The sequence below is a fragment of the Zingiber officinale genome, chromosome 4B (genome assembly GCF_018446385.1).
Source record: "Zingiber officinale cultivar Zhangliang chromosome 4B, Zo_v1.1, whole genome shotgun sequence".
Taxonomy (NCBI): Eukaryota; Viridiplantae; Streptophyta; class Magnoliopsida; order Zingiberales; family Zingiberaceae; genus Zingiber; species Zingiber officinale.
Genome location: NC_055993.1, coordinates 136258656 through 136276936, shown reverse-complemented (window position 1 = coordinate 136276936; position 18281 = coordinate 136258656). Strand labels below are relative to the sequence as shown.

At 34.7% G+C, this 18281-nt stretch overlaps 1 protein-coding gene across 1 annotated transcript; it reads left to right on the top strand.

Annotated features, from left to right (window-relative positions):
• The first annotated feature begins 1561 nt into the window (after positions 1–1561).
• Positions 1562–17987, top strand: LOC121976930 (actin-related protein 4-like). Its single transcript, XM_042529354.1, has 20 exons — positions 1562–1791; positions 1889–1980; positions 2657–2812; positions 2882–2952; positions 6558–6638; positions 7384–7444; positions 7583–7632; positions 9016–9070; positions 12820–12897; positions 12987–13040; positions 13702–13755; positions 13846–13906; positions 14233–14284; positions 14433–14499; positions 15392–15451; positions 15537–15599; positions 16424–16486; positions 16921–16985; positions 17392–17460; positions 17697–17987. The coding sequence occupies exons 1-20, from the start codon at positions 1779–1781 to the stop codon at positions 17740–17742; spliced, it is 1311 nt and encodes a 436-aa protein (XP_042385288.1). The 5' UTR covers positions 1562–1778; the 3' UTR covers positions 17743–17987.
• Positions 17988–18281: the final 294 nt, after the last annotated feature.

The window sequence follows — 18281 nt, the reverse complement described above, 5'->3', positions numbered from 1 at the left end:
AAAACAGAATTAGCACACATAATAAAATTATGAATTATATCTTGTCTAACACAATCAGGATTTAGTTCTGGTCTTAATTTAGATTTTTAAAATTGATCTAAGTTGGAGCAGTGCCTACAGTCTCATTGGACTCAGTTCTCACTGGATTTATCTTCTCTAGTTGTTTATCTAACTTACCATTTGTAAAATCACCTGACTCGACGTATGACCCACTAGGTCTTTCTATTAGATGCTCTATTTGGATTTCAGTCAGTTGTCAGGTCCTGCTGACTCAATTGGATTTCTTGCTAGATATCTGGTTCTTTCTGACCTATCTGAGCTTCCTGACTTAACTGGACTTCAACCTAGTGTCTGGTTCTTTAAACCTACCAAGTTTTTAATCTACACATTTGATAAATATATTAGATCACAATAAGACTTAACTTTGAACCTTTAACAATATCAAAATTTAAATTCGATTATGTTGCTCCTTGCACCAACACGAGGTAATTAGAATTTGCCTAGATCTCTAATGGATTTCTTTTCTACTGTGTTTTATTGTTTAATTTTTACACGGAACCCAATATTATACTCACTATTAATAGAATACTATAATATCATATCATTGTAGAGTATGTGAATTCTTTTAGTTCCAACAAATGGTATCATAACCATGGTCAAATCAGATGTCATGTGAAGTAACTTTGAACGAAGTTGAGGGGAGACTTGGAGTAAGTCAAGAGTGATTGGATGATTGTGGGGAGACCCGAAGCAGGTCAAGAGTGATCGGATACTTGTGGATAAGCCCATACCATGAGAATATGGTGGTCATTCGTTTAAGAAGAGGATTGTTGAAAATACAATCAAAGTCTTACATTGAAAAGATATGGAAAAGATTATGAGATTAAAAAAGATGAAGATATATCTATTAATATGAAGTCTTTTAGATATAACCAAAAAATAAACCACAATGGCTTAAATTCAAAGTGAATAATTTCATATTATTATGAAAAAAATATAAATTGTTTTAGTCCCAACAGTCTTAACTCTTAAGAATTAATCTCTTGAAGTGATTCAATCCCGTGCAACCCTCCCCTCGAGTTCAATGATTGCAAATTCTTATCCACTTGGTGCATCTGAGTTGTACCTAATACTAGACTTGCATCAACAATTGTAAATTCTATACGAATAAATTTGTTATTTCTTTCTTAAGACAGTTAGTTTGGTTCGATTTAATCCTATGAAAATTTTTCACTTATTACTGAGATAAATAAAAAAACGTTTATAATGGATAACTCACAAGCTTAATATCATATGATTATACGTCTGATTTAAAAAAAAAAATTCTTTACAAATATATAATAATTACGATCGAATCATAAATATCAACTTGATATTCTTTCACTGCACCATCGGGGGCTTCAAACTAAATTAAAAACGTTGGGTCGAGGGATTATCTTTCCAATTTATGGAAGGCTGTTATAATTTGGAAAGTATCGTGGCTTTGGAACATTAATATCCCAGAAAGGTAATGGAAGGGTTTTCGAGAAGGTTTTTCCAGAGAAATTAGAGACGTTATCGACATACTATTAATAAGAATTTCATATCGGCAAAGACAACTGAGGTCCCAAAAGACTTAAAACCCTCCCACGTTTTAAAAAACCCGCGGGGTCATTCTGCCCAATTGCTCGAAGAACTTCTCGATCCCTCTTCTGCTACTCCGGCGAGCTCTGTCTTGTCAGCTACGCTTCCTGGGTGTCGACTCCAAGAGCTAGGGTTTCTTCTCCTCTGCAGGAATCATGTACGGCGGCGGTGAGTTTCACTAATCTTGTCCCCCACCGAAACCCTAGCCCGAGGATCTGTCATGAGGCGGCGTGGTTTGAACTCTTTTTTGGCATTTCATTTGCAGACGAGGTCTCGGCGATAGTTCTGGACTTGGGCTCCTACACATGCAAGGCTGGCTACGCCGGAGAGGACTCCCCGAAGGCCGTTTTCCCATCTGTAAGTGTTTACGGTAGCTTGTTGTTTTGAATTTTAATTAACATTTTTTTTTAATCTATTAGGTTTTACGAAATCTATCATTTTGTTTCTGGTGCTACGGTATACTATTCATTTTGGAAAGCGAGAAACTATAAAGTTCTTCGTTCCACCAGTTCAAGTTGCCAACACTGAAGAGTTCGTGTTGTAGTCATTTTGTTGCTGTTGGTTTTCAAGACAACTAAAAACAATATTTGAGATAACTACTGGCCGTGCATTCAAATCTGGTTGGGAAACAATTGTTGGGGTAACAAATATACAGAGATTCAACTCTGTGGCATTTAAATAGACAGAAAAAGAAGCCTTTTGGGCTAAATGGTGGTCGAGAGGGAGACCTGTTCTCCAATTTGGACAGATCTCCGGACAATAACCAAAGGTGTTGATGTTCTGGATACGTATGGTTCTAATCTTGCTCATTATATCCTTCTCTAGGAGACAAGTTCTGACATTAGTGGAGAATGCACATAACATTGGGATCTTAAGTTTGATGCAGTATTCACGTAATTGGTTGAGAATAAAAATTGTTCACTGCTTCTACTATGTTTTCCTTTATATTTTACAAAGTTATTGTTTGCTCATACAATTCTTTTATGCGGGAATTTTACTACTACATATTTTCTTCATTGACTTGTTTGTGAAGGTTGTTGGATCAATTGATCAAGTGGGAGTTGTTGATGAGGTTAAACCCGAGAAAGACTCCGAAATCACGTATGATTCTAAAAATGCTGACAAGACAAAGACAAGGAAGCTATACGTAGGCTCCCAAGCCTTAGGGTATAGACGCGATCAAATGGAGGTCAGGTTATATGTTGCTCTTTCAATAAAAAGTTATTTCATAGATGTTGATTGATTTTTGTTGATTTAGGTGATATCACCTTTCAAGGATGGAGTTGTAGATTGGGATATTGTTGACAATATATGGAATCATGCATTCAGGTGAAATAACCAAACTTTGTAGAGTGATTTACTATAAAACATTGCTTAAATGTGATCATATCCCTTTATCAATCTTACTTGCATTTATTATTATTTATTTATTTATTTTTGTTAACTTTAGTAATTTTCAAGTTTCTGGTACTGTGCTGCCTTAAATCAAATTTTGAGCTGTTTTGAGGTTGGATAGCTACAAAAAAAAAAAAGCATCTAAAGGGCCTAAGTCAAAGAGATGATATAGATTAAGAATTTAGAAATGCTTGTAAAAGAAGTGGTTGGGAGACTCCCCGCGAGATTAAGGAACATTTATTCAACTTTGCAGTAACTTATTAGATGTGCTTACCCATCTTTCTCTTGCACACTGTAGGTTGAGCAAGGTTATTATGGATCATGGGAGCATATTGTGAATCGAGAAGAACACAATGCACTCTCTCGATTAACATGACCCTAAACTTGTCCTTCCTACAACTAAAAAGAAATTCAAGTGTTGTGGTTAGTGGAGCCCTAGGGCAATAGTGCAATGGTTAGGCCCTCCAACGCCAAGGGATTTAAGATTCGAATCTCAACTGCGGCACACCAGGGGATTTTCCTTTCAGTGAGAAGCGGGCCTAAGAATGTTGGTCGTCTGGATGGGCTACCATTAGCGCTTCCTGATAATATTTATCCTGGTGGCCGGTGGGAAACTTTATGGGGCTAAGCTGGTCACCTCAGGATTAGCTAGTTCGAAGAACTGGTGCCAACTATAAAAAAGTGTTGTAGTTAGTGACTTGATTAAACCCTGTAACATTGAATACTAAATAATAATATGTTTATTACAAAATAAATAAACAACCTAGTCTTATCGAGTTATCTATAGTGAAAATATAATTTTAATATTTGTTATAATCTTTTTTTATTTTTATCTTAATATATATTTCATTTTTTTGTATATTATATTAACAATAATTAGATATCTAACTGACATAGAACAAGCAATCTTCTTAATATTTTAGAACATTTATTGTAATTTCATATATGCAATAATTATATTATATTTTATCTCTCTCTTTTTTTAAAAATTTTTTTTTTCACCAGTTACGATCTCAATAATACTACCAATCTGATGCAACTAATATTTTGGATTCTTTTATCCAATGTGAATACCAATCTTGACAATCATGTACAAGGATATGTATTCTATTGGAGAATTCATTAGTTTCCAACTATTCACCAAGAATGGAGTGTACTTTTCTGTTGTGAATTCTCTAGGTTTGAATAGAGGTGCAGAACAATCATTGATTAGAACATTTTTATTTTTTTACAAATCTTTCAGCTTTTCTTTTGAGGTAAACCCGACAGCTCTTATGTGATCACCAATAAAGGTAAAGAACCATCAAGAATTTGGCAAGATTTTTGATATGAGAGGATCCTCATATGTCACTATGGATTAGGGAGAAGGGATGAAACTCTCTATATGGTTTCACAGGGAACGATATGCGTTTGTGTTTAGCTAACTGATAAAATTGAAATTAATAGATTTGGAAACAAGTGTTTAAGAAAGTGGAAATAGGGTGGCCAATGGTGCTATAACATTATTTCAATCATAGTTCAAACAAAAAAGGAGTTACTTTGAACTGCTGTAGCTTGTTTAATTACACAAGCATCAACCTCAAAGTAGCAAACAACATATTCTCTAGCACTGCCAATCATCCTCACTGATCTTCCCTCCTGAATTTTATAAGCTGCAGAGAATTTAGCCATGCAAGTAAGTTTGTGTATCATCTTTCTAATAGAAACCAAATTATAGGCTAAATTTGGTATGTGTAGCAAGAATTTGAGAGCAATTGTTTTTGATAGGTTCATTGAATCTTGCCTGCCATACAAGTGAATGTTTCATTTGCTATTTAAGTCTGGGATTTACATGACAAGGGGTATAAGCCTAAAATATTTCGAGGGTTATGTGTCAGCTACATAATCAAATATCCAAGGAATTTTATTTTTGGCATGAAGAGAAATTGCCTTCATGAGCAAAATTGTTGACTGTTATGCTTAATTATTTCTTGTCAACTGGCTCAAGAAGCTTGTGGTGTTGTTCTAGTTGGGCCCTGTTTAGAAAACCCTAGTTTGAATGTCTAAAACTTGTTGAATGAAGTAAAATTTCAAACCAAAGACTGAATTTACAACATACTAAAAGCCTGTCTTCTTCGGATCCCCTAAAATTATCCCTCAATTTTCTCCACAAATTACTTATAGTTTACTATTTTAACAACCAAGAACATCACCGTACTAATTAGAGACTCAAATGATTCAATCTCTCATCTCAACTAACCTGATCGTACATGATTTCAGGCATGCAATAAGTTCATAACAAATGTTAGTCAGCCATTGACAGAGTTACGATCCAATCGACTGTTCGCTCAATGGCACAATGACGACCATTGACCTCTCTGCTGTTGCATCACCCAGCATATATCCAAGCCTCTCTTCCACTGCATACTTGCTCAATAATCACCAATTACAAGATTGATAATATAAAAAATAGGAAGTTTTGGGTAAGTCATATTATTGTTTAAGGATCACATAGGGATAGGTTACCTATTTACCAATATTGTTGGGGATAGCGTATTCGTTTCCTGTTAGGTAATGATTTGGCCTATAAAAAAGTCCCAATCTCTCTTGTTAATAAATTTCAGTTTTTACTAGAAATATGGCATCAGTATAAAACCAGTCAAGAGTTTTTCAATCTAAACACTAATCGACAAATCTGAACTCTAAGTAAACAAAAGTCATTACCATAGTGAACCCTATGACTCAAGCAATGAATCTAACAAACACCAATAAATACAAATCAAGGATGAGGCATATCAGAACCTTGCACTCGTTCAAAGCCTACAAATCCTGAATCGGAAAATTTGAGCACAAGTATGCTAAATTGCAACTTAATTAATCCTCTCCACTGTTGGCACTTTTGAGATCATTAATGTTATCTTTTCAAAAATTGGGTCTTCTGAAAGCATGATTTTGATTCTCCCCTACACCTTGTCTCAATCATCCCAAGGGTTACACTCTTCTCAGAACTCCTACTGGTTGCCCCTTGCTCGGCCATCATAAGATCCATAATGTAGTTCCCTCGATCTGCATAGTTCTAGCACCACCACACAGTCCTTTGTTGCCAAATGATTGAGGGAAACGATTGTTGCTGTTGATCGTCTAAGGATTGCTATAGGTTTGCAATCTCTCTATTCTCTCAATAGAAGAATACATGAGAGATGGGGGTGGCAACAAATCAATGACACTCCCAAACTTCAGTGCATCAAAATTCAGTGATTTGACCCCAAAGCCAGTGAATTATCTCCAAATTAAGCCCCATTTGAGGCTCAGATCTAGTCCAAACAAGCCTCATCAAACCATAACTTGATAAAACTCTCAGTGAAATTGAGCCCATTTGAATCTTAATTGAACGCAATAATTTCCATTAGGTCTAATCTTATCAGTTCAAGGATTCACTCAAATCCTAGGTCACATTTTGTTACAATTTAATTTAAATTCAAATTCAGGTCATATTATCTTGAGCAGAATATTCCTTCCTATTTGGAAACTACATGGTTGTTATGTTGCCACTTTTCCAGGGAATGCCTTCTAATTGATCCAAAGGAGCATCCCATGCTGCTTGCAGAACCATCATCGAACACTCCCCAGCAAAGAGAGAAGTAATTTTCTCCATCTACTCTCAAACATATTTAACTAGATATATGCACAGTTCAAGATTTAAATTTATACTTTTTGTATTAATTTTTCCTTTGCTGTATAAAAAGACAATTGAAGTTGTGTATTACCTGATGCTGGATCTTATGTTTCTTGGGCTCAAAATTCATGCTTTCATTTATTATTTTACCCTTGGGGTTGCTGTCACATACTCACATGTATGCCAGAGTCAATGATCTCAAAATGTAAGGTGTTGGATATGTTACAATGTATCTTGCTAATCTGTTACTTGGTATCTTCTTTGCTTAGACGACTATTTTCCTACAATTGCATTGAATCCAATTTATGCCTTCTTGCATCCCTGTTGTTCTTTTTTACTTGTGCTACTGGTTATGTACTTATGTTATTCTAATTGTTACAATAGTCTTCTTTATTCTTATAAGATAAACCACTCTTCTTGGAAAGAGCAAATATTCATGAATTTGGAATTAGAGAAAAATTATTTCATAGGATAGTTAGACACCAGGGAGTAGCATTTCAAGTCCATTAATTGTAATTTAAGATGTGTTTTCTTTCATTGGGGTTTGTGTCTTAGTATCTTGTTTTTATTTCCTAAAACTTAGCATCTTTTTTTATGTCCTAAAACATCTGTGTGCTGTAGGGTGCTTCAAGTCTTTGATGAACATTTGGTCCTAACAGAAAACATGTTTTCTATTTGGTTGTTCTAACTTGTGTGGTTTTAACTTGCAGGGCAGCAGAGCTTATGTTTGAGAGTTATAAAGTTCCTGCTTTATTTGTTGCAAAAAATGCTGTATGATTTTGCCCTTTCCGTTCTTACAAATAAACAGTCTCCATTTCCACTTGAAGTTTCTCTTCTCTGTTTTTTGGTTGTATATATGGATTGAGCACTGTTATTCATTTTTCTTGCTACTAAAAATGGCACTTCCAGGTTCTTACCTCTTTTTCTTCTGGACGTGCTACATCTTTGGTTGTTGACAGGTAAACCTGCACCAAATATTATTTATTTCTGCATTTTTCTTTCTTCAATTGATATTTTACAGATCTATTGATCAATACTCATAATAGATATGTTATTATGTTAGTATCTAGGCCCGTACATGTGAAGATTTTGATTTCTTTTTCCCAGGTTACTAATGTATTTTAGTAGTTATATTATGCACTATGGGAAAGCTTGTGAGTAATTTATCTGAACTGTTCTGTGAATGTTACTGGAATGATAGTTTTTTTGCTTTATGATCAGAATGTTAGTAGTCGAGTCAAAGCTAAAAGCTTTTGAGTGGTAGAGGAAGATTGGAAACTATAGAATGTTCCACATAATTAAAAATCTAAATGACATTGACATCAGTAATGATATGACCTTTTATTGAATTCAATGACTGTTAAGGTTGATTCCAAGTGTGGGAGGTTTTGTTTTGTTTTGTTACTAATGTTGATGTGTTAAGAATTCTGGCACTCGGGAACAAAATCCAATATATTGATGCCATGAGGATGTTGTCTTCTGTAAAAAAAACAAGGAGTAGTCCTGGTTAAAAGAATAATACCCAAGTGTAGTAATAAATATTCATAACTAAAAAAGAGATTAATCAGATTAGAAAAAGATTTTAATGAAATTGGTAAATTTTTAATTTGCTTTGAGTTTTAATAAAAACATGAATATAATGTGCTATGATGGATTATGATTTATACTGTAAATGATTCCCTCTCCCTGGTAGGACAAGGTGTCCTGTAATATTGTTCACTTTCTACTATAAGTAACCAAAAAGTCATGGAAAACATTTGATTATGCATAATAGTCGTCCTTGATGGTTATTAGTTGAACGTTTCTGTATGGTGACAAAGGAATATCCTGATTCACTGTATTCTCAAGTCAGTTAGGTGCAGGTTAACAGAGTTAAAAAGGAAATAGAATTTGTACTCAATATCATGAGAATAATGACACCCATATTATATATATGAGACTCTGCCATCATCTGGTACCTAATAATTAATGTGGGACTAATAATTAACTCTCTCCCCAAGCTGAAATATAGAAATATATTATTTTAGCTCAATTTATTATAATTTATTATGATACTTGATAAAGACTTTGAAGACACTAATTCTGTAGTTGAAAATCTGATAAGTTTCTTACTCAGTAAATTTCACCATTTGTACAATTTGTTTTGGATGATTTCTTTCATATCTTTATAAAATCTCCATTTTGTAAAACCATGTTCTTTTAGAAGTGGCTTTGGCAATGCAATTTTGAGTCTTTAGGTGATGATCTGTTTGTTTATTGGTGCTTCTTGTTGATTATAGAAAACTGCTATCTCTCTCTGTCATGTTTTCTTGTGACAATTTGTGTTTGTGTTCTTTGCTTAGTGGTGGCGGGTCCACAACTGTAGCTGCTGTGCATGATGGTTTTGTGCTCCAAAAGGTTACTTTCTGCTTATTATGGCACCTTCTTATTTATAATGCTAGGCCTCAGGCAATTATCAAACTAAGTAAATTGTTCTTTTGGATTTGTAATCAATCAAAGATCAACTTTCAAGGGATTTTTCCCCCCTAAGATATCTGTTTTTTTTTTTTTTGAAAAAGTTACTGGAAGAATGATTTAGTTACCACCTTTAAAAGGATGGATCATGGCCCCATCTCTAATATTTCCTTTCTATATTATACAACCAGCCAGTAGCCTACTATTTTCTCTCGGCTTCTCTTTAAACATTTTATTGCTTTGGCTATTCTTTTGTTTCCATCTTGTTGAAGACTAGTTTGTAATGTTGTAAATATTGGACTCATTTGCAAAGCATAATATGATTGATATAGGTGGATGGGGGTACCTTGGGTTTATTGACCCAAAACTTTCCCTCATATAGTATCAGATCCATAAACCTCTTTCATTGCACATCCCAACCACTTTGCTTCATTTCTAGTGAATCTCTCAGCTGCTGAATTCAATTAGACATTGGGGTTGTATTGGCAGGTTTGGCTTATTTCTGCTCTTGACTCTATTGTTTGTTAGCTTCTGAATCTATTCCATCCTGATGACTTGTTCATACTATGAGTGGAGTAGGCGATTCCTTACCCAGCAACGTCTGCCTCAGCAAATTTTGAAGACCTCCTAGTTATCAGTAGATCTATCGCTTCTCATCTGCAGTAAGTATTGCTGTATTGCTTCTACTCCTCTCTGGTTCATTTCTGTTCTTATCACTCAGGTTGGAGCATCTCTACTTTCTCTCTTCTGGTGAGTCAATCTGCTCTCCTTAGAGCAACAACCCTTCCGTCTGCTCCCCCTTTGACTTGAAGGACTTACCAACAACCACCACTCTCGGCAGCAGATCCTCCTCTGGGCAGTGTTCCTTTTCTTGCTCACTGCACCACTCCCTTCTTGAGAACATCACCTTCTTTCTTCTCAGTGGGTATTAGTCAAATGGAGAGCTCTTTTGTTACTAGTTTTGGAGGATTTCCTAATCTTTTTCTGCTCTTGGAAAAACCCTCTGCCTCCTTTCTATGCTTATTGCATCTCTGCACAGTGCCATCTCATTACTCCTGTCTGTCAGCTAGTGCTGGTTCTCTGTTCACTGCCTTGCTGTATTTTGTCCAGCTCTATCATTTGGTCCAATTACTTAACTGCACCTTGTTGAGTGAAGGCTTCAACCACCACTGCCATCCAAGTCTGGTACTATAAGTTTATTTAAGACTTCTTGTGATGTTTTGTTTCAACTCTTCCTGGTCTTCTTTGAACCTTTCTAGCAACACATTTCTTTCCCTTTTACCTCATGGTCCTGCTACTTTACGTCATTTGCAAAAGTCATGCGCTCATGATGTGCTTCCTTCTCTGTAATGTTTGAGGTAGCACTACAAGCATGACTTAGACTCAGCAATAAGGTTGTCTTAGCAAGTCCTCTACCAGTAATTTACCAGTTGAGGAGTATTTATGTTTACTTTAATTGTAGGCTTCTTGTAATGCACCTTCCAATCTTTATGACTTCCTTGGCCTGTGAGGGTAACTTTGTTGTTTGCATGACCCACATGATTGGGTCAAATATGATCTTCTGTTCTTCATGGTTAAGTTACTCTCTCTTCCCTTTCCTTTTGATGCAACATTTGGTCATTTTCCATGTGTATCTAGGTGCATTTGTTCAATTTTCATATATAGGATGCAATCACTGTTATTGTTACTTTTCTGAGTTATGTCGAGTTTTCATTTCAATTGATATTGTATTTATGGATCCACCTCATTTTTCATGATCTCACATACCACACTCGAGGATATAGATGAAGTGCTTTTGTTTATTACATTTGTTAATTCGACCATCTTCTGCAGAATGATCAATACAAGAGATTTAACCATAATGTAGATGATCACAAGTTCAAACATATTGCAATGCTTGCTGTACTTTGATACCCTACTAAAATCTGTCATTGTCTTCAAAAATAGCTTCGATCTTGACCTTCCAATTACTCTTAAGGTACTTAGTGCTCAACCTCATATCCTCATTCTCATTACATTTTGTTAGAATTCCTTACCTTCACATTATTTTGTGGTTATCTACTTTGGGTTCTGTTAAAATTTGTAGACTATCACACATGCTCTATTTGAACTAAGGTGATGATAGTCTATGATAAGTACGCCCACATTGCTGTATTCTAGTGGTATCTAAGAACTTGTCACTCATCTTTTCTTTCTACCAAAATTTGTTCTTTGGCTAGAATATTGTTATTTTGGTGCCACACTATAGAGACTCCCCATTAGAATTGTCAATTGTACAAATGGTTCATGCTTCAACAATCGGGCCTACCACCGGATGTGGGTTCGTGTCGGTCCAAACTTGCACGGATTTTGACCGGATACAATTTGTGGGTTTAGTCCGAGCTGCTATATTTCTATATGAATATGAATATTAAATATTTTTAGTAATATCAAATGATCATTTTATTAATATTTATTTTTAATTTTAAAAGTTTCCCCTCAAATTTTTAGTAATTTTTAAAAATAATGTAAAAAGTTAAATATTAAAAAAATTACACTTGTGGTCTTGACCTATTCGGACTTGGCCCTACTCCAGCTAGCCTTTGCTTATGCAGGGTTGCGCCTAAACAATTCAAGTTGTGCTGGACACCTGAATCAGCTTGAGTTGGATCTAGCTAGACACAAGTCCTCACAAGCTCAAGTAGTCTCCAGACATAACCATAGCCCATTGACAATGTTAGTCTCCACATGCTTCAACACCCTTCAAAAGTGTGTCAAGAATCCTAGATCCTCTTCTACTTAGCTTTAGCTTGTTTACCTCTAAATATACTATACAATAACAACAACAACCAAGCCTTATCTCACTAGATGGGGTTGTTGGCTACCTCTAAATATACTATAGTAATAACAAATTCAATTGAATTAAAATTATGGAGCAGCAAATTACAATTGAACATCTTGGCTGACATACAAAATTAGTGAATGAGTCATGAGAAGAAAATCTTTCTATCTTGACCAATTCTAAATCGGACACTTTAATCATATTTCTGAGATCATGAGATTGATAAATATTTCTTCTTGGAATTAGAATGTATTGTTTTGACCTAAGAAGTGGAACTACCAATTAATAGCATGTTTCCATCACATGCAGAAACCTGTATTTCTTCTAGAAAATCTGGTCATCATCGCAAATATAATGTAACAATGTAAATATGAGACTCATTTTAGTGTTGCATAATATAATTAATATAGGTGGATGGGGTTAGCATTTATTGACCCAAAACTTTCCATAATACATCTTTTATTTCTGAAACTTAAAAGGGATGTGGTTTAGTTTCTTTAGCCATACAAACTATTAAATATTTCTTTGCTCCAAATAATTCTGTACTTTCGTAGGTTTTTCTCTACTGTTATAAGTAACTTGTGTTTCAATTTTTGTTGGACATACCCTCCCATGTGGTGAACTGTTCGATTTCTACTTCTCTACATATGGCCGTGGGGCCGGCCGTGTGAGCGTATGACCTTTTGCATAAATTGTGTTTCAATTTTTGTTGGTTTTCTGAGGATTTTTGTTTTAAAATTTTCTACATGCAAAAACTGAGATCCTGTCATTAAATCTTTGCTGCCTTCTTAAAGTCACAAAACAATTTAGCATTGTCCAAATGTTCCCTAGTAGGGGTGCCTGCTTATGCTTTATTAACATCCAAATATAGGCTGTTTTGACATCCCCAGTTGGTGGTGAATTATTGACTGACTGCATGATGAAAAGCTTGGAAAGCAAAGGCACAACGGTGGGTTTGGAAAAAAGATGCCCCTCTGATGCATATTTTATCTTTCCAAATATTTAGATACCTGCCATCATTATCTTCTTGTTTTGCAGTTAAGACCTAGATATTCATTTAAGAAGAAAGAAATACGCCAAGGAGAGTTTCAGGTATGTTGTCATAATCGTGCTATTTGTTTAATTTGTTCCTTGTCTCTTGTTCCTGTATATTCATCCAAATCATTGCTAATATAGGATTGGACCAAGCTGAAGGTCCAATCAAGTCAGCTTAGAGTTAATCTGCATTAAGTATAGTTTGGAACTAATACACTCTTGATTTGGCTCCAATTAATTTCTTATCTGTTGCTAGAATTCTTTAGAATCTGAAGTTGTGCTCTAGTTCAAACATACCTGAAGTTGAATAAGCCTTGTTAGTTTGAACTGTTCAATAGCAACTAAGAATCAGAATCAAAGTTTCTACCTTTCTTTTTGATGGGAAATTTTATGAATGTCAAGTTAGCTTGTTTGGTTTGTGATTTTTAAATAAAATTAGGAAATGAAATTTTAAGTATTATTAGCAAGTATCTTCTACTGACCAAAATCATTCGAATATACAAAAGTAATACTTAGTGGCTGTTTATTTTTCAATGATTTTCTATTGCCATTCCAGGTTTGAAGCTTATTTTCCTTGCACTCTGCAATTATGTATGACCATGGCCTATTAAACTTGTCCCTGCATCTTGCATAATGGTTTTTTTTAAGAATGATTATCCGCGAAACTTGATCAATGTATTGAATTTTATTTTGCCCTTCATGTCTTGCATATGAACAGATCATTAATCTTGACTTTCCAAATACTACTGAAAGTTACAAGTTGTACTCACAGGTAATCTTCACTTTGTTGCTTTTTTCCTTCATTGGGCTTACTCAATCTTCTTGTTGGTGGATATTCTTGCTAATTTTTGCTGTTTGGCAGCGAGCTATTGCCAGCGATATTAAGGAATCTGTCTGCCGAGTTCCTGATACTGCTTTTGAAGGTAAACTCAGTTCACATTAGATTGGCAAGTGCTTCCTGGCAACCATGATGTATGAGATGTAATAGTAAACAAGCCTGTTAGGACATGGGACTTTTGCACAATTTCTTTGCCCAGAACTGTAAGAGTTTTATGCTTGCATGGATTACAACTAATTATTTTAGTTTTGCGCATATGCTATTGATATTGTTTGTTTTCTGTTTGCAACATCCATTCTACTGTCTACTTATTTTTCCAGTGTTGGTGGTGTGCTCATGCACATAAGTTAAGGCGTTCTTTGTTCTTCAACAATGTGTATGGATAAGTTAGTTTTGTTGCTTCTTTTGCAGAAACTGCTTATGCAAATGTACCTATGACTTCTTATGAGCTTCCTGATGGGCAGTAAGTCCAACTGATATTTTCTTTGAATTCAGAATTTTGGTTTATAGGGACATGTTGCAGCTTATACTTCTCTGTTTGATCTCTTCTTGTTTGAAGCCATATAATCACATACTTAGTAGTCTCTGCACTGCTTTGAATTGATTTTCAGGACTATAGAGGTTGGGGCAGATAGATTTAAGATTCCTGATATCTTGTTCAACCCATCGCTAGTGCTGGTAATGCATGAAACTAGCAAATCTTTATTTTCCTTTGCAATGACTTTAATTGTGTTATGCACCAATCACCTCAACTGCTATAGTTTTTTTTGTATATATCTTTGCTGGAATATTGAGTTTGCTAAGTGTTCTCATTGATCGTCTCCTCTCTTAGTGTTAGTCATATGATTGATAAAAACTTCTCATAGTAGATTTCAAGGACATTAGCTATGGGCCTATTAATGTGTGATACACATTATTATCGATTCCTTGTATTAGGACCTGAAGAAACCTAAATGTTACAGCCTTATAGGTACATCTAGCTCATAAAACCTAAAGAAAACAAAAAACAAATAGTTGTCTTCTTTGAAAAGAAAGCATCAGTAGAATAAAGAGAAGATACAACACTGATGCAAAGAATGGCTTCAAGTTTTTTAGGCGCCCAAAACATTTCAAGTACATCTATTCATTGAATATTTGCCATAGTTTTGATGCTGGCTGGCAACCTAATGCAACCCTCCTCCTTTATCCGGACCCTTCAAGTACATCTAGTTGTGTAAAATACTGTACATTTAATGATGATCATTCTCAAGTGATCATAGTTGATTAAGTTCAGTGCCCCAAAAAGTTACTGTAAATAACATCTCAAATTCTCTTTTTATCATTTATATTTTGAGACAGGAAAAGTTGATGTAGTTAATGGTATCTTACAAGTTATCTTTGTTAACTTTGTATACTTTATGCTTTTCTTACATGCCTTTATTTCCATGGATTTGCTTCTGATTCCAATTGTGTACACATTTTTATTGCCAATTTGTGGACTCATTAAATGACTTCTCTTATTTGATTGGAAATCTATTCTTGAAGCTTGTTTGACTCATTTACTTTAATTCTTTTTTACATATGTGCTTAGACGATTCCTGGAATGGAGAGCTTTACCAGTTCTACTTCTGTTAGTGGGCTTTCACAAATGGTGAATTATTCTCATAAACATCTCTGGATTCTGACTTATTATTAAAACATTTTATTAAGTTTCTTTTCTCATTTTTGTCATCTAGGTTATTGAAAGCATAAACAGATGTGATGTGGACATCAGAAGGGAACTATTTAGCAGTATATTGGTAAAATATATGGCTATTCTTTGAAACTATTGGTCATTGATTTCTTTTTATTATAACATTTACATTTTGTCATAGCTTTTTGCATTATGAAATCCTGTTTATCACTTTTACGTTGGTAGCTGATATTGGCTGCTAACATTTTTGCAAATATCATATGTGATCTCTTTCTAATTGTTGTAGATCACCTGAGAAATAAAATGCCTATTGCCTTTATTTTGAAAAGGGGATACAATGAACCAAAAATAAATAAATTTGCCATCTCTAGTAGCCAAATTTTAGCTCAATTAACTCTTCAAATGCATTATATGTTAATGTACTTGGAACAGATCTTTTGAACAATCCAAGAGTATTGGCTTGTAGTTAAGCTAGAATGCTTTCTACTTGAAGTTTGACTCAAGGATGATTGGTTAATATTTTTGACTGTTGAATTCCTCAATTAAACGTAATGTCTTAATCAGTCTCCTTAACTGAGAATGTTGACTAAGGTTGAAGTTACAGTCTGATTACTTGACCGTGGAATCCTACTGCAAGTTTATATGTGAAAAAGGTAAAGAACTTGTAGCCAAGTTGTCCTCCATCCGACCTTGATCTGAATGATGGATAACATTTTAGTTCACAAATCCTAGAAACTCAAAGCAATCAGAGCACAAATTATATCTTCCATTCTTCAGTCAATATTATACATCTTCTAATGCTTGCATTGTCCATTCTTTGCAGTCAGTGTTATATCTTCTCTTTATGCTACTAATGCTTTACTTTCAAGGACCTTCCCACATTAATTATTTTTTCATTGTTTTGGATCAATTTTGATGTGCCTATAACAGCTTGCTGGTGGCACAGCATCGATGCTGCAGTTGAAGGAACGTCTTGAGAAGGATTTGATGGAGGTAAGAAACATCATCATCTGCCTCTAATTTTATTACTAGCAGTCTAGCACTACATAGATCCACTATCGGTAACTCTGACAGACTAGAGAATTTGACTTCCCAGAAAAACTTGCAACCTTTTTCCAAGTGGTTTGTTTCTCATTCTATCCATGTTTAACTGTTTTGGGGTTTTCTTCATCTGCATGTAACTCTGTGCCTCTCAGATTATATTCACTATGTACATTTTCAAGAAATTTAGTTAAATTTAGCCTACCCACAGGTCAGAATTAAATTTTTTGTTCTGAATCTTTTAGTACACAGCAAAAAAATGATTGCTTTATGTTGTCTAGGGAATTGGTAGCCTTATGTATTCTAGTGTTCTTAAAATATAATCTTGGAGACCACATCGCTAGTCTTCTGGGTTATAATTGTTCAATGTGTCACTGACATTGCAGGAAGCCCCTCAAGCCGCACGTGTTAAAGTATTGGCGAGTGGAAATTCAACCGAGAGGCGATTCAGGTTTGACTTTGCATCAACTCAGTTCATCCTCCCTATTATGGTGGTTTGTTTGTCTCCTAGAAGATATGCATATGACATCTATTAAAGCATTAAGAGAATGCGTACAAGTGTTAGTTGCAATTGTTCAGTGATTCTGGCCTTGAGATTCAACTAATTTAACCTTGTTTAACATGGACAGTAGATCATAGAATTTAGTGTTATATTCGGACGCCTTCGTTACCGTCCTACCTTTCTGTAATTAGTACTTCATCACTTAATGTTGCTAATGTCATCATCGTTGTGTAATCGCTTCTAGTAGTCTGAACCATACAGTTAGTATTATATCTGTAGGCTTGTCTCCTCTAGATCTCATTGTATGTACGATAATTCCACATTTTAATCCTCAATTTAATTGTTTGTAAATCAGTGTGTGGATAGGAGGGAGCATTTTAGCATCACTTGGATCATTTCAGCAAATGTGGTTCTCCAAGGCAGAGTAAGATTTGCTTTTTCATTAATTTGCCAATGCATGGTATATCTGGAAAATAGATGTTCTTGGCTAAAACTGATAGTTGTTAAAATACCAATCATTCATTCTGTTTAAGCAATAGATGTTCTTAACCCAAGTGGGGAGGCACCTCAATTCTCCAAAAACAGATCATCTTTAGCTCCGTCATAGTTTATCATTTTGTCCTAATTAATACCACTTAATCATGAATATCTTTGCTACAGATACGAAGAGCATGGAGTTTCATACATCCAAAGAAGATGCCCTTAAGGTTGCAGGATTAGAGAATAGGTTTAGTCACGCTATCTATCTTTGCATTTCCCTTAATTTGCAGATTGTATGTTCATCTTTGTATTTCCTTTCCACTTATCTTAATTTACCATTAATTTCATCGGGCCTCAAGAATTGTATTGTTCTCTTTGGCTCAAACTTTTCGTTTCAATTTGTTGTCTGTACTTCCAAATCCTTACAGTTGAGTTTGAAAGAGTAATGATTTTAGATGATTGTTGAAAGTTTGAGACTATATTTGGTCATTTTGATTTGTGATAAAAATGGAAGTTGCATCAATAGATTTTTTTTTCCTGAGACTAAACATGCTTTGGAAATTTTATTTTAACAGACTATTTTGTTGTCAAAGTTTTACCTTCAAAATTGCATTCATAAAATGTTGGAACAAAGCTCACACACACACAAAACCACCAGTATTCCAATGATCTAAACTTTCCAAATGTCAATAGAGATAGTCAATTAACTTTCCAATGATCTAAACTTTCCAAATGTCAATGATCTAAACTCTTCAAATGATATAA